General features: G+C 43.7%; 1 protein-coding gene across 6 annotated transcripts; it reads left to right on the forward strand.

Moving 5' to 3' along the window:
* The first annotated feature begins 1,503 nt into the window (after nt 1–1,503).
* Nucleotides 1,504–27,704, forward strand: CLK3 (CDC like kinase 3). 6 transcript variants are annotated; one of them, XM_070762193.1, is made up of 13 exons: nt 1,504–1,640; nt 5,245–5,396; nt 9,656–9,869; nt 12,434–12,527; nt 12,804–12,870; nt 18,073–18,189; nt 18,658–18,830; nt 19,875–19,969; nt 20,251–20,380; nt 21,895–21,977; nt 25,974–26,053; nt 26,387–26,477; nt 27,285–27,704. In XM_070762193.1, exons 2-13 carry the CDS (start codon nt 5,245–5,247, stop codon nt 27,468–27,470), a joined length of 1,482 nt encoding a protein of 493 aa, XP_070618294.1. In that variant the 5' UTR covers nt 1,504–1,640; the 3' UTR covers nt 27,471–27,704. The 6 variants fall into 6 exon arrangements, with proteins under 6 accessions (XP_070618294.1, XP_070618296.1, XP_070618298.1 ...); XM_070762195.1 differs by having other exon boundaries at nt 1,507–1,640; nt 20,212–20,380; XM_070762192.1 differs by having other exon boundaries at nt 1,638–2,020.
* The last annotated feature ends 107 nt before the right edge of the window (nt 27,705–27,811 follow it).

Below are 27,811 nucleotides of genomic sequence, written 5' to 3' on the forward strand. Positions count from 1 at the left end.
TCAGGGGAAAAAAACTGTTCTTGTGTCCAGTTGTCTTGGTGTGCAGTGCTCTATAACATTGTTTTGTGGGCAGGAGTTGATGCAGTTTGAAGCAGCAAAGATGGGCAGTTTGATACGGTAGCAGTGGCTACCCAGATTGTTGGGGGCAATATGCTGATTCTGTAAACTGTTTAGAGAGGGCTGTAGAGCGTTAAGTGCAAATGCTAAATGCTAAGTTACTTTTTCAAGGGCTGTTGTAACTTTGAACACCTTGGTCTCTTCAGCCTTGAAAGATGGCGTTTAAGAGGTGACTTGATTGAAGTGTATAAAATCATGCATGGGATAGAAAAGGTGGATAGAGGAAAATTCTTTATCGCACAATACTAGGACGAGGGCCCCCTCCCTAAAGCTCATAGGTAAGAAAGCGAGGACAAATAAAGGGAAATACTTCTCCACCCACTGTCCTTGGTTTATGGAATTCCCTTCCAGAAGAGGTCATGACAGCTGTCAGCCTGGAGAGCTTCAAGGCAGGATTAGACGGATTCATGGATGCCAAGTGTATTTCAGTGTTATTGAAACGGATGTCCATGTGCTGCCTCTATGTTGGCTGAGGCAGGCAGGATTCCCTCGGGTACCATTTGTTGGGGGTCAAGGTAAAGGGGGGGTTTCCTTCTCTTTCTGCTCAAGTTCCCCATGGACAATTGGTGGGCCACTGTGTGACACAGAATGCTGGACTCGATGGGCTTTGGCCTGATTCAGTAGGGCTCTTCTTAGGTTCTTATGAATGGTCACTTGTAAGTCAAGGATTGTTAAGGGGCGTACATAAATACACCAGATTGTCTACCATCCTCTGTCCTAGAGTCTCTCCTATATATCATATATCTTCTATCTCTTCTATCCATCATATCTCTTGTATCTCTTATATTTTCTGCTATTCTCTCTAGTTATATTTTACTCCTATATTTTTCTTCCATACTCTGATACATTCTACTCGTATATATCCTCTATTATTATTGTGTATTATTGTGTATTGGACAAAACAAACAAAGAAACAAACAAACAAATAGATTATCTGTACACAGAATAGCCATTTGCCTTAATTGTTTTGGTTTTTGTATAAATTATATAACGTTGGAATGGCTTCCCAGTTGACTTCGATCTCAAATGCCTTCAAATGCGGTTCCGTCTTAAGTTTAGATATAGTTTTTGCCTTAAGTTGACTTAATTTTTTTATGCTCCATTTTAATTAGTTAGGAGACCTTTTTAATTCCTTTGCACACTTGATGATATATTTTCCCTACGCGTCCCTCTTGGTAAAGCTGCACGGAGCCCTCAGAGATTCGGCAGCGTATAAATTGCAACAATAACACTCAACAACAGCAACGACAATAACACGTCTCCCTTGGCCAGCCTACGCTTCCTTGCCGCAGTCCTCCGCTACCACGGAGTCGTACGCCTAGAGCGGACCGACGTGGCGTCGGGCCAAACGGGGAGGACCTCGGCGCTTTAGCCGCTCTAGCCCGCGCGACGAGATTCTCCCCCGCCTCCTTTTACAGCGCTCAGAACGACCGACTGCGCCTGCGCGCGAATTTCGCTTTTCCTCCTCGTCGGTGTCGGCCGAGGAGCCGTGTCGGAGGGCCTTGGAAGGGCCGGAAACCGAGGTGAGGGGCATTCGTTCGCTACCGGGTATCGCTTCTGAGGCGGAGAAACTTCCCGAAAGCGGGGGAGGGAAAAGAAGCGGGAGAGCCGGGCCTAGTCGGCGTACTCCAAGCCCGCCACTTCTGAGGGGAAAGGGAGGCTGAAAGGAGTGGGCGGAGCTTAGCGGCCTTCGCAGGGGAGCCGGCCACGCCTCACGTTCTATTCCCCCCTCCCCTCCCGGGAGAGAGAGAGAGATTTGTCTGCCACGAATTCGGTCGCGCGCGGCGCTCTCGTCTCAACTCTCGCGGGAACACAGGCGCCAGCTGGGAAGACGATGTGGACGGGCCCCCGTTTTTGGGACGCCGGGTTTAGGGGGCCCCCGCGCGCATGGGACCCCCGCCGGGTAGGGGCCCAGGAGGGGAGGCTTCGAAGGAGCTGGGTTGCCGCCCTTGCGGCTGTCGATCGGGGCAGGGCCCTCCCGACGGGTGCGGCCTGGCCTGGCCTAGAGGGGGGAGGCCTCCTTGGGAGTGGGCAACGTCGGGACCGGCTGGGCAGGCGGGCGGGGAGGGCGCTTCGGGCCTATTGGAGGGATGTAAAGGCTCGGGGAGGGGGAGATGCGCTCCTGTAAGGCCTGTGGCAGCTCCTGAGCCTGAGCTCCTTTAAAAAAAAAAAAATCACGTCATGAAATACATCCTATCAAGATTTGGCCCAGTTTTTTCTTATTCTCGCTCCTTAAGCCATGATGGTGAGGTTCTGGATAGTTGGGTTTTACCCATTTTTGTGCCAACAGGCCTCCCCCTCCCCAATTCGTCTTTAAAACGCGATCTACGGGCAGTCCTTGACTTACGACTTACGAACGGTTGAGTGTGGGGTTTTTGAGGGCTGTTATTGCGTTTTATATTTCTGCGGTTTGATATTGTGATCTTTTTTATGCTAATTTTAATCCCTGTTGTTATTGGGAGCCGCCCCCCAGAGTCCATTGGAATTGAGTGGCGAATAGAATAGAATTTTTTTATTTATTAGATTTGTATGCTGCCCCTCTCTGTAGACTGGGGCGGCTAACAACAATAATGAAACAATGTATAACAAATCTAATATTTAAAATAATTAAGAGACTTATTTAAAAAACCGGACATACACACAAACATACCATGCATAAATTGTATAGGCCTAGGGGGAAGCAAATATCTTAGAGGTGGGTTTTAAGAATTGAATTCTTTATTGACCAAGTGTGATTGGACACACAAGGAATTTGTCTTGGTGCATCTGCTCTCTGTGTACATAAAAGAAAATATAGATTTGTCAAGAATCATGTGGTATATAAACTTCACTAAGTAAATAAATATACTGCTCAAAAAAATAAAGGGAACATTCAAATAACACATCCTGGATATGAATGAATGAAATATTCTCATTGAATATCTCATTTGCACAACTGTATTCCATTTGCACAACAGCCTGTGAAATTGACTGTCAATCAGTGTTGCTTCCTAAGTGGACAGGTTTGATTTCACCGAAGTTTGATTTACTTGGAGTTATATTCTGTTGTTTAAGTGTTCCCTTTACTTTTTTGAGCAGTGTGCTAAAGAAATAAATCAGGGAGTCCAGCGTTTGTGCTGAGACATTTGTGAAGTGAATTCTCCTCTCCCCCCCCCCCTTCCATGACAGTTCTGGCTGCCATGAAGTGAATCGCTGGTGATGGATTGGGTTAAATAACTGCCTTAAATGGCGCTTACTTATTATAGGTAAGTGGGGGTACTCCCTGACTGACCACAGCAATTGAGCCCAAAATTTTGATTGCTAAGCGAGACATGGGTTAAATGAGCTTTGCCCCATTTTTGCAAACCTTTCTGGCCACCTTTGTTAAAGTGCATCACTGAAGTTAAGTGAGTAACGCCATTGTTAGGTGAATCTGGCTTCCCCTTTGACTTGGATTGCTAAGGAGGTCGCAAAAGGGGGAATCACCTGATCCCAGGACACTGCAAATGTCATAAATATGAACCAGTTGCCAAGCGTCTGAATTTTGATCACGGTGGTAAATGTGGGAAATGGTCATAAGTCGCTTTTTTCAGTGTTGTAACTTTGAAGGGTCACTAAACAAACTGTTGTTAAGTCGAGCACTGTATTCTTTTGTGCCATGTGAAATAATGACGCATCCCTGGGGTGAACCAGGCCTTTGGTTCTTGTTTTAGTTGAATGGCTTAGGTACACCTGCTCTTCAGCCTTCTGGCCACTGTCCAGGTGTGTCAGACTACAGGTGTAATGGACACCTGTAACTTGGAAGGCTGTTAGTGGTCAACTCAATATGGTAGTGACTGCTTTGAACCATGGTGCCTTTTGTTATTTTAGTGCCAAATATATAAATTAATTTATTCATTTATTGAATTTATATGCTGCCCTTCTCTGAAAACTCAGGGCAGCTCAGGCACAACATATAAAAAACAATACAAAAACAATTCTAATCCCAATTATAAAATTGATCTGAAAAACCCAAGTTATAAAATCATACAACCCCACTCATTCATATCACAATTATACTGATGGCCGGAGCAATAGCTTGCATGTTATTTTTACAAATTTTAAACTTAAGTTTCTTACGTGTGTACATTTTCTGATCATGCATCAGCTACTACTTTGCTTTTTAAAATGTAAACCTTTATTGTAAGAGGTATATGTAAATTTCTAGTGGGAAGAGAAAATATTAGACAAAGGGCACTATTGTTTTTTTTTAATCCCAGAGTCATTTATCCCCAGTTCTACAATTGGGACTTTGAGAATAAATTAGAAAGTAGAATCTGATTACCAAGGCTTAGGAGTGGTGGAATATTTTTTTAACATAATTGTTTTGTTGACACCTGGTATGGAAGAATATTTGGCTGGAGCTTAATTTTATGAGTAACCATTCTTTTCTTGCCTTAATAAATGGTTAGCCTTATAATTTAGAATAAAATTTCTATCTTTAAACATTAATCCCACACAACTGCTTTTTATAGATACTAGTAATTTGTACATACTTTAAGCATGTTTATATAATACTAATTTTTAGTACATTATTCCTGCAGCTAGTAATTTTTTGTTACCTTATTTGTTATTTCATGACTTTGTTATTTTTAGTGAATTATACTGACTTAAGAAATTTCTGGTTTTGTTCTATTTATTTTAGCAAGTCAAAACAGTAATTGAGTTACTCTGACTTGCAATCCTAGCTGTTTGCATTACTATTATTTCTCAAACAAGCTTACCACATAGAAAGAAGTAACAATACCCTTAATGATGTACACAGTGACTCTCATTAAATTTATCTTGTGTCAGTTATGCTTAGCTTATAACATTTCCAACAGAACCTTAATGTAAATAGGTAATGTTCCTTTAACACGAGGTGCTCTTAGACAGTCTGTCTGTTGCTTATGTCATAAAGGTCTTTTTAATGCCACGTAGGAATATTCTTGAATTTGATGCTGTGCTAACCTGTCTTCTTAAGGATATTCTACTTTTAAAAAAATCAGTATAATAAGATTTTTGATGTTTGTGAATGGTGGCAAAAAGGTGTGAATTATTGGGATGAATTTCTTGTGCTGGAGAGGTGGTTTCTTCCGTTCACACGCGTTGTCTCCCCTGTGTTTTCAGATGCATCACTGTAAACGTTACCACTCTCCTGAGCCCGAGCCCTATACGAGCCATAGATGGAAGAGGCGGCGGTCTCGTAGCAGAGAGCACCATGAGGGAAGACCACGCTATCCCACTCTCCGGGATTTCCCTAGGAGGTCGCGTTCTAGAAGGTGAGCTGCTTGAAACCAGCATTTGACTGCTCGATAGTAGATAATGATCTGAAAGGGGAAATTATAAGTGCGTTTGCTTGGAGATACTTTATCATCTACTTTATCATCTAAGGGTTAAATAAGGTTCAGGAGGAAAGTGTTTTTAATAGGAAAGTGAATACAAGAACAAGGGGACACAATCTGAAGTTAGTTGGGGGAAAGATCAAAAGCAACATGAGAAAATATTATTTTACTGAAAGAGTAGTAGATCCTTGGAACAAACTTCCAGCAGACGTGGTTGGTAAATCCACAGTAACTGAATTTAAACATGCCTGGGATAAACACATAGAAACATAGAAGACTGACGGCAGAAAAAGACCTCATGGTCCATCTAGTCTACCCTTATACTATTTCCTGTATTTTATCTTACAATGGATCTATGTTTATCCCAGGCATGTTTAAATTCAGTTACTGTGGATTTACCAACCACGTGTGCTGGAAGTTTGTTCCAAGGATCTACTACTCTTTCAGTAAAATAATATTTTCTCACGTTGCTTTTGATCTTTCCCCCAACTAACTTCAGATTGTGTCCCCTTGTTCTTGTGTTCATTCTCCTATTAAAAACACTTCCCTCCTGAACCTTATTTAACCCTTGAACATATTTAAATGTTTTGATCATGTCCCCCCTTTTCCTTCTGTCCATATCCATCGTAAGATAAAATACAGGGAATAGTACAAGGGCAAACTAGATGGGCCATGAGGTCTTTTTCTGCCATCATTCTTCTATGTTTCTATCTCTGTGAGTTTCAAGAATCACAGACAATTTGAGGCACAAAGTTAGTGCTATACATATCCAACACCCGCCTCTCCCATCTTTCAGGTTTATATAGAGTTGAGGAATTTTGCTTTCACGTTTGGTGAGGATGGGGGAGAATTGTTGACCTTTTTTTTCATCACTGATGATGAAAATGCTCCTCCTTTTGGATGGAGCAAGATTGCTGTTGTGCTCTTATTTTCTTTTTCTTGGGTCAACCCACAGCTTACAGAGTCTTGGTTCCTCCAAAGCAGGGCGCTGTAGTTAATTCTATCATTGCATCAGATTGTTTTAGATTGTTGGTTGCTGGATACAAATTCAGATAAGGGATCTTTCCTGCATTCCCTGTTTTCCAAAACGTATAATGAAACATTAGTTGTCTGAGTTCTTGTTTGTGCAAATAATACATAACTAATTTTAGGAAGAACTAGGAGGCTTTTCAGATAAAATGAAGAGGGGTGGGAGAACCTAGACATAATATTTAGAATCAGTATATCAGTAAGTATCCACCACTGCATGGTGCCTAGCAGAGAGCTTGTGGCATTTTAAAGTGAATTTTAAAATCCACTCCCACTCTTAGCGTCCAAGCAAAGCTTTGAAAACTGGCTTGGCTGGTTGGCCTGAAGGAGAAGCTGTTGGCTGGAGGTGGTTGGTGCACTAACAAGAGAAGGAACTCCACCTCTCCCCTCCAAACCCTTGATTTTTAGTTTGCTTCATTGTTGTTTTGTAATTGTAATCTCCTTTTACATTTATAATAGTCAAATGCCTGTGGGTTTTATCCTGCTGTAAATCATAAATCATTCTGCCCTCTTAACAGAAATAGATCAGAGACAAATATAGAAGTCATCCCTCTACCATTCACACTCTGAATCTCTCCAAACCCTTTGAAGTTTGGCCTATGGGACTGGAATTAAAAAATGGAATGGAAATGAGATACTTCTGGGGAGCAATCTGCTAGGCCAGTGTTTTTCAACCAGGGTGCCGTGGCACACTAGTGTGCCGCGAAACATGGTCAGGTGTGCCGCGAAGAAGGAAGCTCAGATTCCGGTCTCACAACTTTTTGTTGAGAGAGTGAGAGTGAGTGAGAGAGAGAGAGAAATCAAGGAAGAGAGAAAGAGAGAGAAAGAAAGCAAGAGAGAGAAAGAAAAGAGAAACAGAGAGAAAGCAAGAGTGAGAGAGAGATAAAGCAAGAGAGAGAGAGAAAGAAAGCAAGAGAGAGAGAGAGAAAAGGAGAGGAAGGGAGAGAGAAATGAGCAAAAAGGGGAGGAAAAAGGAGAAATGAGAAAATGATTGAGACAGAGAATGAGGAAAGAGAGAGAAACAAAAGAGAGAGAAGTGACTCTTGATTTAAAGCATATGATAAAAAGCACCCAAAGAATAACAGAGAAAACCCCCCCAGCCCTCACCTGTTTTTGGAAATGGTTCAAGAGGGTGTATACACACACAAGGGTGGGGAGGAGACTGATGGAAATAGAGAGGAGAGTGTCTTGGGGTGTCATTTTGTGTCATTTTGGTTGGTGGTGTGCCCCAGGATTTTAAAATGTAAAAAATGTGCCGCGCCTCAAAAAAGGTTGAAAATCACTGTGCTAGGCTTCTTGCTCCCCCTTCCCTGATATGTGGCTGAGATTTGGGCAGCACATCCTCTAGATGTGGAAGATTGACTCCAGCGTCTGCTTCAACATAGAAATTTATCGTTCTTAAGAATCACACCCCTGTATTCCTTTGCATGTTGCTGTGGAACTGAGAAAACCAGGCAACGTTGTAGTATTCAGCTTTAAAGGCTGCCAAGGTTGGCCTGGCATAGGTTGTCATTGGCATCTCCACAGTACAGGGTGGGCTAGAATAGACGAAATCAAATAAGGACACTTAAAGGTCAGATGTGACCTACAGTTATAGGACGGTTGGCTTTAGCAGTGCGCATCGAATTACCAATTTCACTTTTATACATTGCTTGGAGTCCTGAACTAAGAGAAATTGGCAGATAAGCCTGAACAGGCTGTTTCATTGTGAACAACGAAGGTAATGTGCAAACTGCTTTGTATTTAAGGTACAATTTGTGATGAACTGAAATTAAAACTTGCACATGAGACACTACAGTGAAAGGTTTTGTTTTGCCTGGGAACGCCCTTTCTTCAGAATAATTTTCTGTATGTTTGTGAGGATTGAAAATTGAAAAAGGCTCATTATAATAATTAATAATAATAATTTATTGGATTTGTATGCCGCCCCTCTCTGCAGACTCGGGACGACTAACAACAATAATAAACACAGCATGTACAATCCAATAATAAAAAACAACTAAAAACCCTTATTATAAAACCAAACATACACACAAACATACCATGCATAACTTGTAATGGCCTAGGGGGAAGAGCTATCTCAACTCCCCCATGCCTGGTGGTATAAATGAGTCTTGAGTAGTTTATGAAAGACAGGGAGGGTGGGGGCAGTTCTAATCTCCGGGGGGAGTTGGTTCCAGAGGGCCGGGGCCGCCACAGAGAAGGCTCTTCCCCTGGGGCCCGCCAAATGACATTGTTTAGTCGACGGGACCCGGAGAAGGCCAACTCTGTGGGACCTTATCGGTTGCTGGGATTCATGCGGTAGCAGGCGGTTATCCTAAAAGAGACTAAAGAGATAATAAAGCAAAGAGACTCTACATTGTTTGCTGCAATTTGTGTACCAGAAAGTTATTTTCATGAGTGAAAAATCTAATACTGGGCCCATAAAGCCGTTGATCGCCATGCAGAGAGACTTTTGAATAAAGAGGCCCCTTGATCTTGGAGGCTGAAATTCTAGCCTCAATTCAAATAGGGCATGGATTTATACATATGTGCCAGAAATATCTGCTCTTCTCCAAATCCTAATTAATTGTTCTATGTGCTACATACTGACCCTTCTGTTGGCAATTAACAATTCTAGTATCAAAGCTGTTTAGGACAACTCAGACAATTGTAGATTCCTTAAAAGCCTGACTGATTTTTACTTCATAGGGAAATATATGCTGGCGAAATGGGGCAAAATAGGAATAATGTGGGAAAGTTTGTTATGGTGGACTATAATCTCAATGGAAGCCTGCTTCCCTGCTTCTTTAGTTGTTTGCTTAGAAACAGGTGTAGGCAAAGTTGGCTCTTGTATGACATGTGGACTTCAACTCCCAGAATTCCTGAGCTAGCATGAGTGGCTCAAGAATTCTGGGAGTTGAAGTCCACAAGTTATCGAAGAGCCACCTTTGCCTACTCAGAATAATTTTTAATAGAACTGCAGCCACAGAATAAACAATCCTAAACAGCTTTGATACAGAAATATGCTACAGTCAATGATGTCATGAGACCTAATTGGCAGGTGCATCTGCTGACCGGTCAGTTAAGATTTGTGTGTTTGTTAAGAGTTGTTTTAGGCAGCTGTTGTGTTGGCAGTAAGTTAATGTCCTATGTCCATTTTGCCCCCCGTTTTGTTTGCAATTCAGCCAGGACAGATTGCATTACCAGAGAGGGTACCGAGACAGGACGGACAATGAACTGCACAAGTTTGAAGAGCAAAGCCCGTCTTTTGTAGAGGACTATTACTCTACCCGTCGTTCACGCCACCACAACAGGAGATCTCGGGAGCGTCACCGGACCAGGAAGCACCAACATCGCTGCCGGAAACGTAGGACCAGGTCATGTAGCAGCACCTCCTCGGTGAGTAGCATCCAAAACGAATTCAGGAAATGTACTAGGGCCCAATGACCTTCTAGCTCTTTTTCAGCTTTGATTAACATTGGGTGAGTACTTCTAATCGCTATCTTTTTTTTGTTTTTTTCCTTCCCCTCCTTCCCCTCTCGGTACGGTTTCTTAAGAGTTCTTGTCTGGTGCGATGCTGGTTAAGTTAGGCTTGGTAACCCAGCTGTGAAAAAGCTTGTAGTGGATGAGAATCCAGTGAGGTGTTTTTCTGAGCTGCACTGGGAGGTGACGATTCAAGGGGCGTTTGTGCACATGACTCAGGACTTCCTTCCTTTTCCATTCTGAGGCGTCCACCCCATAATATGCACGGTGACGCTTGGTTAGCTGTCCTCAGGGCCTCAGGCTGTTCCTCTGCCTTTGCAACAGGACAGCTTTCTTAGCCTTGGACCCCAGCCAAGTTGTGTTGGACTTGGCTGAAGAACTTCCACTTCCTGTCATAACAGCCCCCTTGGAGACAATTCTGGTGAAATCTAGACCCTGCGGAGTATACAGCTAGTCCTCGACTTACGACCGCAACGGAGCCCAATATTTCCGTTGCTAGGTGAGACATTTGTTAAGTGAGATTTGTCCCGTTTCACAACCTCCCTTTCCATGGCGAAATCCCAGCAGTTGATAAGTTAATAATCCGGGACGTTAAGTAAATCTGGATTCCCCCCCCCCATTGACTTTGCTTGTCAGACGGTCACAAAACGAGGACCGCATGACCTTGAGACCCAGCAACGATCATGAACCAGTTGCTGAGCACCTGAATTTTGATTGTGAGGATGCTGCAAAGGTCATAATTGAAAAACAGATATATGTCACATTTTTCAGTGCCATGATCATTTTGAATGGTCACTCAGTGAACTGTTGTAAGTTGAGGACTATCTGTATAATCAGCCTGAATAACCTGACGCCTGGCAGCCTCCTAGTTACGCATGGCAGCCCCCCAAGGACTCAAAGAGCTCCAGTTGATGGGAATTTGAGTAACTGCTGAGCAATAATACAGGTCCACAATGTAGATTCAGCCTGTCAGAGGTTTGGGGGAACACAGACAACATACAGGTTTTCTAGCTCTGGTTACAACTATGTTCCTATTTAACATATTTTTAAATTAAATTAAGAAATAGTTCCCAAATCTCATCCACAGATTGGCTGTAAAGGAAACAAGTCATTTAATAACAAAACAGCAGCGACTTCTGATTCATACACCTCTCAGGTCCCTAAAGCTGGAGTCCAGGGCTGTAATTGCTCTCTGCCCTTACACACCTAGCAAAGGGGAGGGAGCTTTGTGGATGGTTTGAACCAGTCTGTCCTCTTTCCTTATCCTGTTTTTCAATTACACTTGCTAATATCTTACAGGTTGCTCATTATAAGTCTCCCCATTCCCTCCACAACCCTTCACTTGGAAATTTGTCCCACTAAGTACGATTTGCAGTGTTTAGGATACGGAGTTTGCTCGGTGTGACCTAAACCGTTCTGTTTTCTTAACCTTCTTTAACATGTTTAAGGTTCTTAAAGATTATCTCATCTTGACTGTTCCAACTATTTTCTCTTAGACCAATACTCCTAGTTGTTCTCCAGGGGAAGGTGAAACAAGGGGAGGCAGATTTCAAACGAACTATATAACACTTTGCTTAGATAAAAAGGTTATGATAAAATGGCAATTGGGATAGTTTTTTATAATAGCGGAATTAGGATTGTGTGGCTGTTTTCTTCCCATTCCTTCAGTACACTAGAACCTAGTAGCCACAAAGGACTCCTTTTCCATTTTGGTATCCCCCCCTCATTCTTCAAGAGGGCCAGAAACTTTCCTGAGCATTGGGGTGGTGTGGGACTGACCCCTATGACTTTAGCTGGCTTTTGGCCCTCTATAGAAGAGCCAACAGTCACATTTTTAAAATGCTCCACTCCCACAGGATTCCTGTCTAAGTATTAAAAGCAAAGGAGAGATGATACCAGGCTTATCAAAAGATAGAAAAAATTAGGTTTGCAGTGGTTTCCACCTGATCAGGAGGGTGCTTCAAAACTGAACAGCCACTGGGCTAGCAGGGGGCAACCTAGGCTGCTGCTAATATTTTGGGGGGATTGGGGTTGTTGATAGAGGTGCTCCTTCCATTGAATCCTCCTTTCCTGCGCGGCTAGGGTATCTTCCCTTAGTGATTAAGAGTTGGTGGCAGTTGAGGCCTTGGGGAGCCTGCCCAGTCCCTGGGCGCAGGCCAGCTGCTTACCCCTACTGCTCCAGACCTACTGCTGCGAGACTCCAGCCCTCGCCTGCCACATAAGCTATTCAGTTTCTTTACATACCTGTAGCTGTTTTTTTTAACCTTTGTTTTGAAAGTCGGTTTGTGTCTTGACGTGTCCCTTGCAATATCCCTATCGTTATATATGCTGTGTGCCTTATGAATTGCTGGGATCTGGAAAATCCAACCACCGGACGCATCGTCGTCTCTCCGCCTTTGAATGACAACTCAATCTGCCAATCGGAAACTGCCCGCTGTGTGCGATTGGTCGGATGGCGTTTCGGGGGGCGGTGTGTACAGAGAAGCCAACAGAGCAATAAGCGCAGCAGGAGCGTGGAAGATGACAAGGAAGGTCACCTGGTGTGCAGGATCGGCGATTGGCTCCAAGAGCGATGTACAGCCACCTTTCGTAAAACTTTACCTCTCTACTTTCTATCCCCATGTTAGACGAGATCGCTCTCAGTGTACGGGAGGGGTCTCTAATGTTTTATTGCTTGTAAATGGACTGAACAGTAATTGCTTGACTACAGAAAACTAGACAACTTGTGCGTTAAAAGAGTGTTAGCAGTCAGAGCTTTTCTTGATATTTTTTGAACGCTGTGAAATTGCAGGATCTCCCACCTCCGTGCCCCTGCCCGTCGCTCACATCCGCCTCTGTTTTTTCTCCTAGACGAAATTGTGGGCAGCCTTGGCGAAGGGACGTTTGGCAAAGTGGTGGAGTGCGTGGACCATGCCAGGTAGGAGTTATTTAAACGCCTGGCCGGATTATTAAGGCTCTTCTCCCGGAGGGCAGAGATCTGTCCTCTTTACCTCGAGAGCAGAGGTCAAAACCTTTGAGCTTTCCAAGGCCACTGATAGCATGTTTATGTTTATTAGATTTGTATGCCGCCCCTCTCCGTAGACTCGGGGCGGCTCACAACACAATAAAAAACAGTTTACAACAAATCTAATAAATTTACAATTTAAAATATTTTTTAAAAACCCCATTATTCAACATCCATACACACAAGCATACCATATATAAATTGTATAGGCCCAGGGGAGATATTTCAGTTCCCCCATGCCTGACGACAAAGGTGGGTTTTAAGGAGTTTACGAAAGGCAAGGAGGGTAGGGGCAGTTCTAATCTCTGGGGGGAGCTGGTTCCAGAGAGTCGGGGCCGCCACAGAGAAGGCTCTTCCCCTGGGGCCCGCCAACCGACATTGTTTAGTTGACGGGACCCAGAGAAGGCCCACTCTGTGGGACCTAATCGGTCGCTGGGATTCGTGCGGCAGGAGGCGGTCTCAGAGATATTCTGGTCCAATGCCATGCCAATGCCTAGGTAAGCTAATTTGTGCTCCTACTGAGAAGCCACAGCGCATGCTATAAGTGGCCTTGGAAAACTCAGGGGTTTTAACCCCTGCGGGCATATTTTTCATCTTGGGCTTAAAGAATAGAATAGAATTTTTATTGGCCAAGTGTGATTGGACACACAAGAATTTGTCTTTGGTACAAATGCTCTCAGTGTACATAAAATAAAAGATACATTTGTCAGGAATCGTGGTACAACACTTAATGATTGCCATAGGGGTCAAATAAGCAATGAAGAAGCAATATTAATAAAAATCTTAGGATATAAGCAACAAGTTACAGTCATACAGTCCACATGGGAGGAAATGGGTGATAGGAATGATAAGAAAAACTAGTAGAATAGAAGTGCAGATTTAGTAGAGAGTCTGACAGTGTTGAGGGAATTATTTGTTTAGTAGAGCAGTGTTTTTCAACCAGTGTGCCGTGGCACACTAGTGTGCCGCGAGACATGGTCAGGTGTGCCGCAAAGCTCAGCAAGAGAGAGAGAGAGAAAGAAAGCAAGAGAGAGAGAGAAAGAGAGAGAGAAAGCAAGCAAGAGAGAAAGAGAAAGAGAGAAAGAAAGTGAGCGAGAGAGAGAGAAAGAGAGGCAGGGAAGGAGGGAGAGATAGAAAGAGCAAAAAAGAGAGGAAGGAAGGAAGAGAAAGGAAGAGGGATGGAGAGAGAGAGGAAGGAAGAGAGAGAAAGAGGGAGAGAAATAGAGCGAAAGGGAGGAAGAGAGAGAGAGAGATAATTTTTTTTGTCTAAACTTTTTTTAGCCCCCCCCCACTCCCCCCCCCCCCACTCAATGTGCCCCATGATTTTGTATATGTAAAAAATGTGCCGCAACTCAAAAAAGGTTGAAAATCACTGTAGTAGAGTGATGGCGTTTGGAAAAAAACTGTTCTTGTGTCTAGTTGTCTTGGTGTGCAGTGCTCTGTAGCGATGTTTTGAGGGTAGGAGTTGAAACAGTTTGTGTCCAGGATGTGAGGGGTCAGTAAATATTTTCCCGGCCCTCGTTTTTACTTGTGCTTCCCCAGGATGATTCCAAATGGGTGCAGCCTGGCCAGTTGGCATTGAGATTCCCATATTTCATCAGAAACGGCACAGAACTTTATATCATCACCAGCTCCTTCTCCCCCTTGGATAGTAAAGGGAAAGAGGGAAGAAAGAGAAAATTGGGAACGCGAGAAAAACTGCCATTTCCAAATTGGTTTAATGACACCAACACCTTTTGCTATTGGCATCTTTTCACCAAGACGCTAAGACTCTCCTCCTTCTTTTCTCTTGGAAAGTTTGCCATCGTAACTTTTCCCAATTGTCAGCCCAAAGTATTGTAAGAGAAGGAAAACACACTCACGCTCTTTTGTGACCTTAAGGGAAGAGGGAAATCTGCAATGAAGGAGGCAGCCTGGAAAACACCCCTCAGGGGAGACGTACATCCCCAAAGTGAGAAAAGAGGGTGAAAGAGAGGAGGCATGTCAGTTCCTTCCAAAGCAAGGCAGCGGGTTCTGTGCCCAAGCAATGCTGCTTAGAACCCAGTTAGTTGGGAGTATACGGGGGTTCTAGGGAACGTTTTGAAGATCTAGGACGGAGCTCTCCAGACTTGGAAACTTTAAGACTTGTGGACTTCAATCCCCAGGATTCTCAGCCAGGTTGAAATCGGGTAAAAGCAGTTGCCAAAACTCTGGCACCAACTTCTCTAGCGGGGAGCTTGTTTTTCTAGCTGATCGATCAATCCAACTGTCAAGGTTCCAGGTACCATCCAGACTAAATCAGGGTCAAAGTGCTCCTCAGAGTTCCAATTTATTGCCAGAGCTGTCCTAGCATCTACACTGGGAAACCTAGATCTGAGTTTCCCACCCGGTTGAAAGTTCACATCCCTTGTCCCCCCCCACCCACAAACCTGTCATGTTGCCCACTCAGATAGTGCCAGCATGGCAAGTCCTCCTGCTTCCGCCCAGGTTTGCAGGTATAGGATGGCCTTGAACCCCTCGAAAAAATGTGACTGCATCTGTTCCCTCATGAAATCACCCCTCCCAAGTTCCCATCAACATCAGGCCTTCTATAGATAGTGTGGCAAGCGGGTAATTTATCACCAACTTCTGCACTGTTTTGACACCAACTCTTGTTCTTGGAGACGTGTCATCAGAATGCCAGGAGAGGGGATTTCAACTCAACACCAACGCGGAGCTGCTGCCCCCTTATCCTGAGAGCTGCTTCCTGTTGGTGTTTATTTGGTCCACTGTGTCTGTCCATGAGCAGATGGGGTGACACACAGCTTTCAGCGTTAAACTGAAAGAAAGTTCCGAACGTTGACTCTAGAAGGGTCTACAAATATTTGAGGGGCGGTGGGAGAAAATGGTATATAGTAGTGATGGCGGGCCCTCTTTTCCCCTCGCGTGCCGAAAGTGTGTGCTATGGGTGTACCATAATCCTATAAGCCCCCACGTGCCCTGCTCCCTCTGCGCATGTGACCCCCACACACCCTGGTGCTGCCCCGTTTCCTGACTTTTTGTGGGCCCCGCTGTGCCTGTTTTTTTACCCTCTCCGGGCTCCAGAGGTCTTCTTGGAGCCTGGGGAGGCTGAAAATGCCCTCCCAGAGCCTTTGCACTAGCCGAAAATCATGCACATTGGAGCTGAGCTGGGGCAACTGCTCTTTTGCCAGCAGATAGGCTCCGCGTGCCACCTGTGGCATGCATGCTATAGGTTCACCATCACAGGTATGTAGAGAACGTCTTTCAAAGTGTTTCTCAACCACGGTTTCCTTGTTAGGCTGATGCAATTTTCCCTCCCTGGGACTGAAGGCCCTATAAATTGTTACCGCATGCACTCCCATGACACTCAACATTGTTGGGAGTGGCAGTTGGCTGGCAGTCAGCTGGGCAATCCGTCGGTCCCCTTTCAAGGGGCCTGCCCAGCTCAGAGCTTGAGCATCTTCAAGACCCCCTACTCCAAAGTGAATCTGCCTTTCCGTCGAGAGAAAGTTTGTTGACGGTCTTGACCTCGAGGGAAAGTCTTCACTTCAGGGACCCCCTTAAGCAGAGGTGGCCTGTCAGTGCAGGGTCTTACCTTCATAACATCTGGACTGATGCCACCCTGAATTTCTACATAATCTTCTGACGGGGCATTTGGGGGACATTAAGACGATGCACCACTGGCGGATGTGCCACTGCTTTAATTGAACACTAGAAAATGAACACTGAATCATCCAGTTATTTACTCCCTTCGTGACTGCTTTGTCATCAAGAAACGGCATCATTAAGTAGAATGAAGCCTTTCTGGCCTTCAAAAGAACATCTTGGGGGCCTTCAGGCGATGAGATAGGCAGGTGAAGCATAATTACTCCGAAGACCTTTATTTGATTTAATTATTATAGTGCTTGATCTTTTCCTTTTTGCTCTGTTGTCTTTTGACACCTGTCTCTGGGAGCTTGAAAGGAAAGAGAAATTGGTTTCCTCTGTTTTGGGTTTTGATTGAACAAAGTACAGTGATCCCCCGAGTTTCGCGATCTCGATCATTGCTAATCGCTATATCGCGATTTTAAAAAAAATATTAATTAAAAAAAAAACCACTTCCGCGTTTGGCTTCGGGAGTCAGCTGGGAAGCGGCGCGGCTGTTGGCTGCGGGGGGAGGGAGTTAGGAAAGTCCTACTTCTCCCCCCGCAGCCAAAAACTCAAAGCCTGTCTCCTGCTGCCCGGTTTAGCCAGGACACGAGCGGCGAAATGACTTGGAGGAATGTGAAGCTGAAACCGGGCAGTTTGGACTTCCCATTCCTCCAAGTCATTTCGCCGCTCGTGTCCTGGCTAAACCGGGCAGCAGGAGACAGGCTTTGAGTTTTTGGCTGCGGGGGGAGAAGTAGGACTTTCCTAACTCCCTCCCCCCGCAGCCAAAACTCAAAGCCTGTCTCCTGCTGCCCGGTTTAGCCAGGACACGAGCGGCGAAGTGACTTGGAGGAATGGGAAGTCCAAACCGCCCGGTTTCAGCTTACATGGTCTTGGGGTTTCCCCTTTGCGTGGGCGGCGGGCGGCACCCAGGGAAGGTTCCTTCGGCCGCCGGTCTGCTCCGCAGCGCGGCAGCAGCGAGGAGCCGAATATGGGGTTTCCCCGTTGCCCACGCAAAGCTCCTCGCTACCGCGCTGCGGAGCAGATCAGCTGTTGGGCGGTCTTCCCCGCCGCCCACACGCAAACTCCACCATCTGCGCATGTGCGGCCATGGAAAAAGGGGCGCGCATGCGCAGATGGTGTTTTTACTTCCGCACCACTACATCCCGAAATATCGATTATCGCGAGGGGTCTTGGAACGGAACCCTCGCGATAATCGGGGGATCACTGTATTGGATTTAATCTCAGCCACTCCCTCACTGGAAATGTCTGCTGTCATTTATCTAATCTTAGATGCTTGGAACAAACTTCCAGCAGATGTGGTTGGTAAATCCACAGTCACTGAATTGAAACATGCCTGGGATAAACATAGATCCATCCTAAGATAAAATACAGGAAATAGTATAAGGGCAGACTAGATGGACCAGGAGGTCTTTTTCTGCCTTCAGTCTTCTATGTTTCTAACAACCCCCCTCCCCTTTCTCTCCTCTTTCTCCACCTGCTCCGCAGAGACAAATCTCTGGTAGCTTTGAAAATTATTCGAAATGTGGGCAAATACCGTGAAGCAGCCCGATTAGAAATTAACGTCCTAAAGAAAATCAAAGAAAAAGAAAAGGACACTAAACAGTAAGTATTGCCTCTGCCGTTTATGTTGCCGTTTCTTTTTCCAATGAGGATCCTGGAACAACCTGCGGGTGTGGGTGGGGAATCATGAAATAGGCAGCTCTCTTACCCTATAGTGGAAGGAGAGAATCAGCACAGGCCCCTCCCAAGAATTTCTAAACATTAAGGAGTGCTTATTCTATTAATTCCTTTGAATGTTTTAGTTTTTGAGGAAGTAGATACTTTCACAGGCACAAGTCCTTGTAATCTTAGGCAATTTATCTCTGTAACTTACTCGTAGAAGCTCCATTAAGTTGCTTTTCCTTCGCCCCAGATTTCCCAGTAACCCTAACGTGCTTCTGCTTGAAGGGTGGGGGGAGAATTCTTAAAAGGCAGCCCCATCGAATTTGACAAGGCCGTAATGAAGGGCCAGGCAGTTCTGTTTCTATGGCAGACAGATTTCCACCCTCCCTCTGTTTTTTTCTTCCTCAGGCCTAGCCTGTGTGTCTTGATGTCGGACTGGTTCAACTTCCATGGCCACATGTGCATCGCCTTTGAGCTGCTGGCCAAAAACACTTTTGAATTTCTGAAAGAGAATAACTTTCAGCCCTACCCTCTTCCGCAGATAAGGCACATGGCCTACCAGCTCTGCCATGCCTTGAAATGTAAGTACCACTCTTGTGGCTTAAGGAGAGAAAAACAGAAATAAAGATCTCTGTTTTCTCATTGCTTGGGGAGGGATGGGGTTTTATTTATTTATTCATTCTTTCATTCATTCATTTATTTATTGGATTTATACGCCACCCTCTCTGAAGACTCGGGGCGGCATACAAATAGTTAATTTAATTATCCTTGCTTAATATCCCGATCAATCCTGCAGTATTTAGCAGGATTGTGGGCAGTGTTCCCTCTAATTTTTTGGGGTGGGTGGGTGGAAAAGTATAGTGTCTGAGCGGCAGTCCCTTTGGGACTGGGCGGCACAGAAATAATAAATGAATGAATGGATGAATGAACAAACAAACAAACAAAAAACCCACCCTGTTTTGCCTCAGAGAATTTCAAAATAAAATACTGTATTGTGTGTCTATAACAGTGAGCTCATAATAGGGCAACTCTATCAATATCAAAATGCCACTTAAATAGTTGAGCTAGTTTCAAACTAGATTTTGATTTTCTTTCTCTCTTCCTTACTTCCATTCTTTTTTTTCTCTTTTTCTTCCTCTCTTTTTTCTATCTGTTTCTCTCTCTTCCTCCCCTCTCACTCTTTCCCTCTCGGCTTCTGGGCAGGTTTGGAAAACTCTTGAGTTGATGATGATTTTTAAGTGAGCAATTGCTCACTGCTCAGCTTAGAGGGAACTATGATTGTGGGTCCAATGGCCAATGAGCTGAGTTTTTTACGAGGGATTGTTTCTCTGGTCATTGATGGCATAAAATTTAATAGGTGCACTGTGAAGCCGGGTGGGGGGAGGGAACAGAAATGAATTCAGTCTCTTAAACGTCCATAATTTGGGGGTGATGAATATCGCCCTTTTCAGTAAATTTTCTTTCGAAAAGCCTAAACGCTTCACAGCATCTTTAAAAATAAATTGGCCTCTTTCTAAACAAGATATTCTGGTTGTTAAATCCCTATTAGACTTCAGCTCTGGATTACAAGTCGGGAGCTGTTAACTGCAAAGCTGATTATAATGTCTCCTCTCCTTTTTCCCCAGTTCTGCACGACAACCAGCTGACTCACACAGATCTCAAACCTGAGAACATCTTGTTTGTAAACTCGGAATTCGATACCTTGTACAATGAGAAAAAGGTGGGTTTCATTTGAATGGGGAGGCCAGCCAGTTGCTTTTTGCATGGAAATGGAGGAATACGAATTTGTGACTGGGCAGGAGGGAACAGCTTATGATTAAAGCAATAAATTCTGGGTGGCAGTTTCCCCAGATTCCAAAAGCTGTGTAAAATCGCAACTACCCTTCCCCGTATCTCTGATTCTTGTTGTACCTTGACTTAAGCCTGTTTGCTGATGTTGAGCCATTTAACATCTTGTGTTAGCTTTGGGGATGGACCGGCGGCCTCTTTTCTGCCTTGCAGAACTGTGAAGAGAAATCTATCAGGAACACTAGTATCCGGGTGGCAGATTTTGGAAGTGCCACATTTGACCACGAGCATCATACCACTATTGTGGCAACCCGGCACTACCGGCCGCCAGAAGTGATCTTGGGTGAGTCCACACTCATTTATATTTCCCTGTTGATTTTTGACATTAAACCAATCCGCTAAATAGAGAAGAGAGAATAGAATTAGATTTCTTTATTGAATATTCTTTATTGTTGTGGGAGTTACTTGTTTGTGTTATGTTCAATTGGACTGAATGTATATGATTGTGCAGCAGATGTTGTGTACAATGATATATTTTAAATGAGTTGTTAAATTTTTAATATTAGATTTGTATTTAGAATAGAATAGAATTTTATTGGCCAAGTGTGATTGGACACACAAGGGATTTGTCTTGGTGCAGATGCTCTCAGCGTACATAAAATAAAATATACATTTGTCAAGAATCGTGTGGTATGACACTTAATGATTGTCATAGGGGTCAAATAAGCAATGAAGAAGCAATATTAATAAAAATCTTAGGATATAAGCAACAAGTTATAGTCATACAGCCCTAAGTGGGAGGAAAAGGATGATAGGAATGATGAGAAAAACTAGTAGAATAGAAGTGCAGATTTAGTAGAAAGTGTGACAGTGTTGAGGGAATTATTTGTTTAGTAGAGTGATGGCGTTCGGGAAAAAAATTATATTGTATTGCTGTAATGTTGTGAGCTGCCACGAGTCTTCGGAGAGGGGCGGCATACAAATCTAATAAAAAGTGGTGGGACCAGTGGGGAGTGGGGGAGAAATTGTCCTTGTGTCTAGATGTTTGGTGGCCCAGGGCTAGGCAGAGTTGACTCTTCTATGGCTTGTGGACTTCAACTCCCAGAATTCCTGAGCCAAACATGTTAGCTCAGGAATCCTGGGAGTTGAAGTCCACATGTCATAGAAGAGCCAACTTTGCCTACCAGGTTGTGAGGAGTCTGTAGATAGTTCCACAGCTCTCTTTTTGGCTCGTGCAGGATACATGTCCTCAATGGAAGGCAGGCTGCTACAGCAATAAAGAATTGAAGCAGTTTGGACATAAGGACTGAGTGGTGGAGAAAGAATGCAGCAATCTATAGGTGCGATGGTGAACCTATGGCACGCATGCCATATGTGGCACGCGGAGTCATATCTGCCGGCACGCGAGCAGTTGCCCTAGCTCAGCTCCAGCGTGCATATCTGCACCAGTCAGCTAATTTTTGGCTCGCGTGGGGGCTCCAGGAGGAAGTTTTCAGCCTCGAGGGGTGAGGGGGGCCTTTTTCGCCCTCCCTGGGCTCCCAGAAAGCCTCTGGCGCCTAGGGAGGGCAAAAAAACGGGCCTCAGGCCCATCAGAAGCCAGGAAACGGGGCAGCAGGGAGGGATGTCATGCGCAGGGAATGGGGCAGAAGCAGGAGGTCACATGCGCACGCGGGGTTGGGCAGGTGGGGGGCATTGAATTATGGGTGTGGGCACATGAGTGTGGGCAATAGCAATGCACTTTTGGCACGCAAGGAAAAAAAGGTTTTGCCATCACTGGTTTATAGATTTCAGTTGTGACCACAGGTGCATCTTCACTTGCTATGCAGAACCCGTGTGATTTTGTCCCTTCTTCCGCAGAACTGGGCTGGGCACAGCCTTGCGATGTCTGGAGCATTGGTTGCATCCTCTTCGAATATTACCGAGGATTCACACTTTTCCAGGTATGTGGATTTCATTGTCTCTGGATAGATTATTATTATTATTTTCTTCTGCGTTAAAGAGCGAGCGCTTTGACACGCTTTCTGTTATGTAAGCTATAAGCAGTCCTTGTATAAGGACTGGAAACTCCCATCTCCAAGGGATGTCACAGTGTAGTGTCACATGAATGAATCATTAATCAAATCATTCTGTGTCGTTAAGTGAGGACTGCGACATCTGGCTTCCCCATTGACTTTGCTTGTTAGAAGCCAGCTGGGAAGGTTGTAAGTCAGTGATGGTGAACCTATGGCACAGGTGCCACGCAGAACCATATCTGCAGGCTCACGAGACGTTATCCTAGTTCAGCTCCATCATGCATGTGTGTGCTGGCAAGGTTTTGGCTCGCACAGAGGCTCTGGGAGGGCATTTTTGGCTTCCAGAGGGCCTTGAGGGGCGGGGAAAGCTGTCTTCACCCTCCCCAAGCATTGAATTATGGGTTTGGGCCTTCGCCCATGTGCAATAGTGCACGCCCACAGTCTTTCGGCACCCGAGGGAAAAAAGGTTCGCCACCACTGTTGTAAGTTTTAAGCTAGACAATGTCACAATTGCAATAATTTGATCACAAGCGCACCCTGATGGCCACAGTTATTACAAGGAGCTGTCATAAGTACCCTTCATTCAGCACCGTCATAACTTTGAACAAGCACTGAAGGGGTCAGCAAAATATACAATTTTCCTTGCCTGATAGTTGCAATATTCGATCCATAGTCCATTTACTTAATTGCACTGAGTGTGTCGTCTTTATTACGTTTTGGCGACTGGTTGACTTTGGCAGCATCCAACCTCTAGTCTGCTTGATATAAAGAAGAGATACTTTCTTGAAATCAGTGTGAGAAGAAAAATGCTGGTCCTTGTGTTTCGTTTGGTTTTGCCTTCTGCTGCAGACGTAGTTGGTAAATCCACAGTAACTGAATTTAAACACGCACGAATCCCAGCGACCAGTTAGGTCCCACAGAGTGGGTCTTCTCCGGGTCTCGTCAACTAAACAATGTCGCTTGGTGGGACCCAGGGGAAGAGCCTTCTCTGTGGCGGCCCCTGCCCTCTGGAACCAACTCCCCCCCAGAGATTAGAATTGCCCCCACCCTCCTTGCCTTTCGTAAGCTCTTTAAGCTGTTCTGTTTAAGAAAAATAACAAATCTTATGTTCCCGGGTCACCCTGACCCGGACCGAAAACTCTTCATTTGCAGTGCTTATGTTTGGTCTTTTTGAAAGCTTTTTTCACTTGGAAAGTAGTCTGAACATTTCTGCACACAATGATATGAAAATTGAAATGAAAAAAGTAAATCTTATTGGTTTATTTTGCGGATATAATGCACGCCCCCCCTGTTTTTGTGAAATTTTTTTCAATTTATGGACAGTTTTGCTTGCAAAATGCATTCTATTTTACTAAAGTTGCTATGGGATTGGTAGCTTGAACATTTCTGAACATAATGATATGAAAATTGAACTGGAAAAATTGATGCATATTGGTTTATTTTGTTGATGAAATGCACGCCCCCCCCGTTTTTTTAAAATAGTCTTCACTTTATGGATAGTTTTGCTAGCAAAATACATTCTATTTTACTAAAGTTGGTGTGGGATTGGTAGCTTGAACATTTCTGAACATAATGATATGAAAATTGAACTGGAAAAATTGATGCATATTGGTTTATTTTGCACATAAAGTATGCCTCAATTATTTCAATTTATATAAAAATTATGCTGTTAATTTCAAACTTACATACTTTTTTTTAGTAAAATGGATTTGTTTCATAAAATTAGTTCTCTGGCTACAATGTGGTTGATTTTCAAAAGGATATTCCAAATATTTCTAGACAAATATGTATAAACAGTGACAATAATGGCACACAGCAAGGCCGAGGGGGGGGTGGCCCTTTTGTGGCAAAAATAAACCAATAAGAACCATTTTTTTCAGTTCATTTATATTTTTCTTATATTCAGAAATGTTCAATTTAGTATATCAAACCTTTTGGGGGAAAATTCCTTAGGGATTTGTAGCCTTAAAAAATAGAAATTGACACGAAATTAAAAAAGGATGGGGGGAGGGGCTTTTTGATCAAAATAAAAATATAAGTCTCAATTTTTCCAGTTCAATTTTCATATCATTATGTTCATAAATGTTCAAACTAGTTTTCCAGTTGAAAAAGTTTTCAAAAAGATCAAATTCAAGTATCTAAAAAAATTATTTTTGGTCCGGTCACATACGAACAGAAACAGATTCAAAGTTATGATTTTTTTTTGCCCAGAAAACAATTAGCCACCACCCCAAAAATATTTTTTGATGATCAGCATTGTTAAATTGAGTAAATGAATGCCTAAGATTTTAAAGAATATTTCGGATTTGGAGCATAAAAAAATAAAAAGTGAAAATGGTTGCAAGCAGCCAAGGGGGGGGGGGGGGAGGCCTTATTTCTGATGTTAAAAAACCAATAAGAATCATTTTTTTCAGTTCCTTTATATTTTTCTTATATTCAGAAATGTTCAAGCTACCAATCTCACACCAACTTTAGTAAAATAGAATGCATTTTGCAAGCAAAACTATCCATAAATTGAAAAAAATTTCACAAAAACGGGGGGGGGCGTGCATTATATCCGCAAAATAAACCAATAAGATTTACTTTTTTCATTTCAATTTTCATATCATTGTGTGCAGAAATGTTCAGACTACTTTCCAAGTGAAAAAAGCTTTCAAAAAGACCAAACATAAGCACTGCAAATGAAGAGTTTTCGGTCCGGGTCAGGGTGACCCGGGAACATAAGATTTGTAACTTTTTTTGCCCAGCAAAAACTAAGCCCCCCACCCCCCCAAAAAAATTCTCATAGAGAGAACCCCTGAAATGATAAATAGTCATGAAATTTCAAGTTTCAGATATGCAGGGAAAATTTTTTACAGGGACTCAAACTTGGCTTCGGGTCACATACGACCCGAACAGAACAGCAGGGTTAAAACCCACCTCTGCTGCCAGGCATGGGGGAACTGAGATAGTCTTTCCCCCTAGGCCTTTACAATTTTATGCATGGTATGTCTGTAGGTGTGTTTGGTTTTTATAATAATGGGTTTTTAACTGTTTTTAGTATTGGATTATTATTGTACGCTGTTTTATTACTGTTGTTAGCCGCTCTGAGTCTGCGGAGAGGGTCAGCATACAAATCCAATAAATTTATTTATTTATTTATTTATTTAGATTTGTATGCCGCCCCTCTCCACGGACTCGGGGCGGCTCACAGCAAGATACAACAAATTGTGACAAATCCAAATAAATTTAAAATATTTTAAAAAGTTTAAAAAGAACCCCATTTACTAACAAACACACACACAAACATACCATGCATAAATTGTACATGCCCGGGGGAGGTGTTATAGTTCCCCCATGCCTGATGGCAAAGGTGGGCTTTAAGGAGTTTACGGAAGGCAGGGAGAGTAGGGGCAGTTCTAATCTCTGGGGGGAGTTGGTTCCAGAGAGTCGGGGCCGCCACAGAGAAGGCTCTTCCCCTGGGGCCCGTCAACCGACATTGTTTAGTTGACGGGACCCGGAGAAGGCCAACTCTGTGGGACCTAATCGGTCGCTGGGATTCGTGCGGCAATAATAATAATAATTATTAATAATAATAATAATAAATCAAACTTCTGTGAAATCATACTGTGCACTTAGGAAGCAACACTGATGGACAGTCAATTTCACCTGCTGTTGTGCACATTCATCTTTGTACAGAACAAAGTATTCAATGAGAATATTTCATTCATTCAGATCCAGGATGGGTTCTTTGAGTGTTCCCTTTATTTTTTTTGAGCAGTGTACAACACTGCTCAAAAAGGGCTTTTAACTGTTTTAATATTGGATTGTCATATGCTGTTTTACTACTGTTGCTAGCCGCCCCCGAGTCTACGGAGAGGGGCGGCATACAAATCCAATAAAATAAAACCAATCAAATCAAACGTGTTTTCTTTGACTTCACAGACTCACGAGAACAGAGAACACCTAGTAATGATGGAGAAAATCCTCGGCCCAATACCACAGCACATGATCCGCAAAACTCGGTAGGTGTGCTTGACTCCGAGTAAGTCCGGTCTTTTCAGGAGCAGGAAGGTAGGCCATTATCTTGTCACCTTGGGCAAGAGGACCAGCCAGGGATTACTTGTTGACAGGGTAAGACGTGGGTCAAGGTTTTTCCTCCAAGAGTAACATATGCATAGTGAAACACCAAACCTCTAAATGACAGGTTTGTTTACATGATGTTGAGTAGTTTCTGCAGTGGTTTAATTTAAGTGCTTAGGGGAGGAAAGGAGTTTTCTGCGTGTCTTTAAGTTTGCTTGTCTCAACCCTTAATGTTTGTTTTTGTGTGTGTTTTCTTTTCCCTTGTTTACAATTAGGAAACAGAAATATTTTCACAAAGGGAATTTAGTCTGGGATGAGAACACGTCTGATGGGAGATACGTGCAAGAGAACTGCAAACCATTACAGGTAATAATGTTCTTAATTCATTAAAAACACTGGACCATTCAACTTTCATTATGCCTCTGGAACATTTTCTGAGCCAATATTAAGTAACGGGATCCATTGGCTGGAAATGTCTTGTAAATGGGGGGGGGGGGAGGGAAAGAATTAAGTCCACATGCCCTAAAATGAGCTAAAAGCTACATTTAAGGCCTCCATCTCTCCTTCCCCCCCTCCCCCCCAGCAAATCAGGAGACAGGTTGGCATAAATTTTATTTATTAATCAAGCACAATTTCACCGGACAAGATTCTGATATTTTTTTAAAGGGTTCACCCCTGAAAATTTCCCATCTTGCCTGGTGTTACCAGTGTAACCTTTTAAAGATTATCCCCTGCATATTGCTATCCTGTACATACACTGCTCAAAAAATAATAATAATAAAGGGAACACTTAAACAACAGAACTCCCAAGTAAATCAAACTTCTGTGAAATCGAACTGTCCACTTAGGAAGCAACACTGATTGACCATCAATTTCACATGTTGTCAGCACATTCAACTTTGTACAAAGTATTCAATGAGAATATTTCATTCATTCAGATCCAGGGTGTGTTCTTGGAGTGTTCTTTATTTTTTTAAGCAGCGTTTATTGCTAATGTATACAGTGTGTGTGTGTGTGAGAGAGAGAGAGAGAAATTAATTTATTTAAAAATCTCATTATGACAAGAAACACCTGTGACATTCCAAGGGCCTGTAGGTAATGCACTTGCCCTTCCTCCCCCCAAAAAACCCCCAGGAGCAATTTATGGATCCCTGTCCCGTCTTCTCTCCTCAGACGTACATGCTGCACAATTCCAGCGAGCATCTGCAGTTGTTTAACCTGATGATGCAGATGTTAGAGTTTGATCCAGCGCAGCGGATCACGTTCGGCGAAGCTCTCGTCCACCCCTTCTTCGCCGGCTTGTCTCCAGAGGAACGGCGGCTGACTTGCCGAGACTCGAGCCGCGATCTAAGCAGATGACAGACAGGTAGAGGGGAGCAGCTCCCGGCGGGATGTGTAAATACTCTGAGATTGGTCTGACCTCTGCAAGGAACAACGTCCCGTCCCCAGAGCACCATGGACTGCGGTGTTGGCGCGATCTCAGGTCGGACAACGGACGTGGGAGGGGAACGGGACCGCAGTCCAGAAGCACAGATTTATCTCATAATTTATATGTTGTAAAGTTCAAATAAAGTGTTTCATATTGTTTGATAATTTGTTATGGCTGCGTCTAGCTACTTGGGACTTCCCTTATGGATGAACTTTTACCTCTTAACAATAAAAATGGTAGTTTTATATCTTGCCACAAATCCCGGAATTTT

The sequence above is a fragment of the Erythrolamprus reginae genome, chromosome 10, assembly GCF_031021105.1.
Source record: "Erythrolamprus reginae isolate rEryReg1 chromosome 10, rEryReg1.hap1, whole genome shotgun sequence".
NCBI lineage: Eukaryota > Metazoa > Chordata > Lepidosauria > Squamata > Dipsadidae > Erythrolamprus > Erythrolamprus reginae.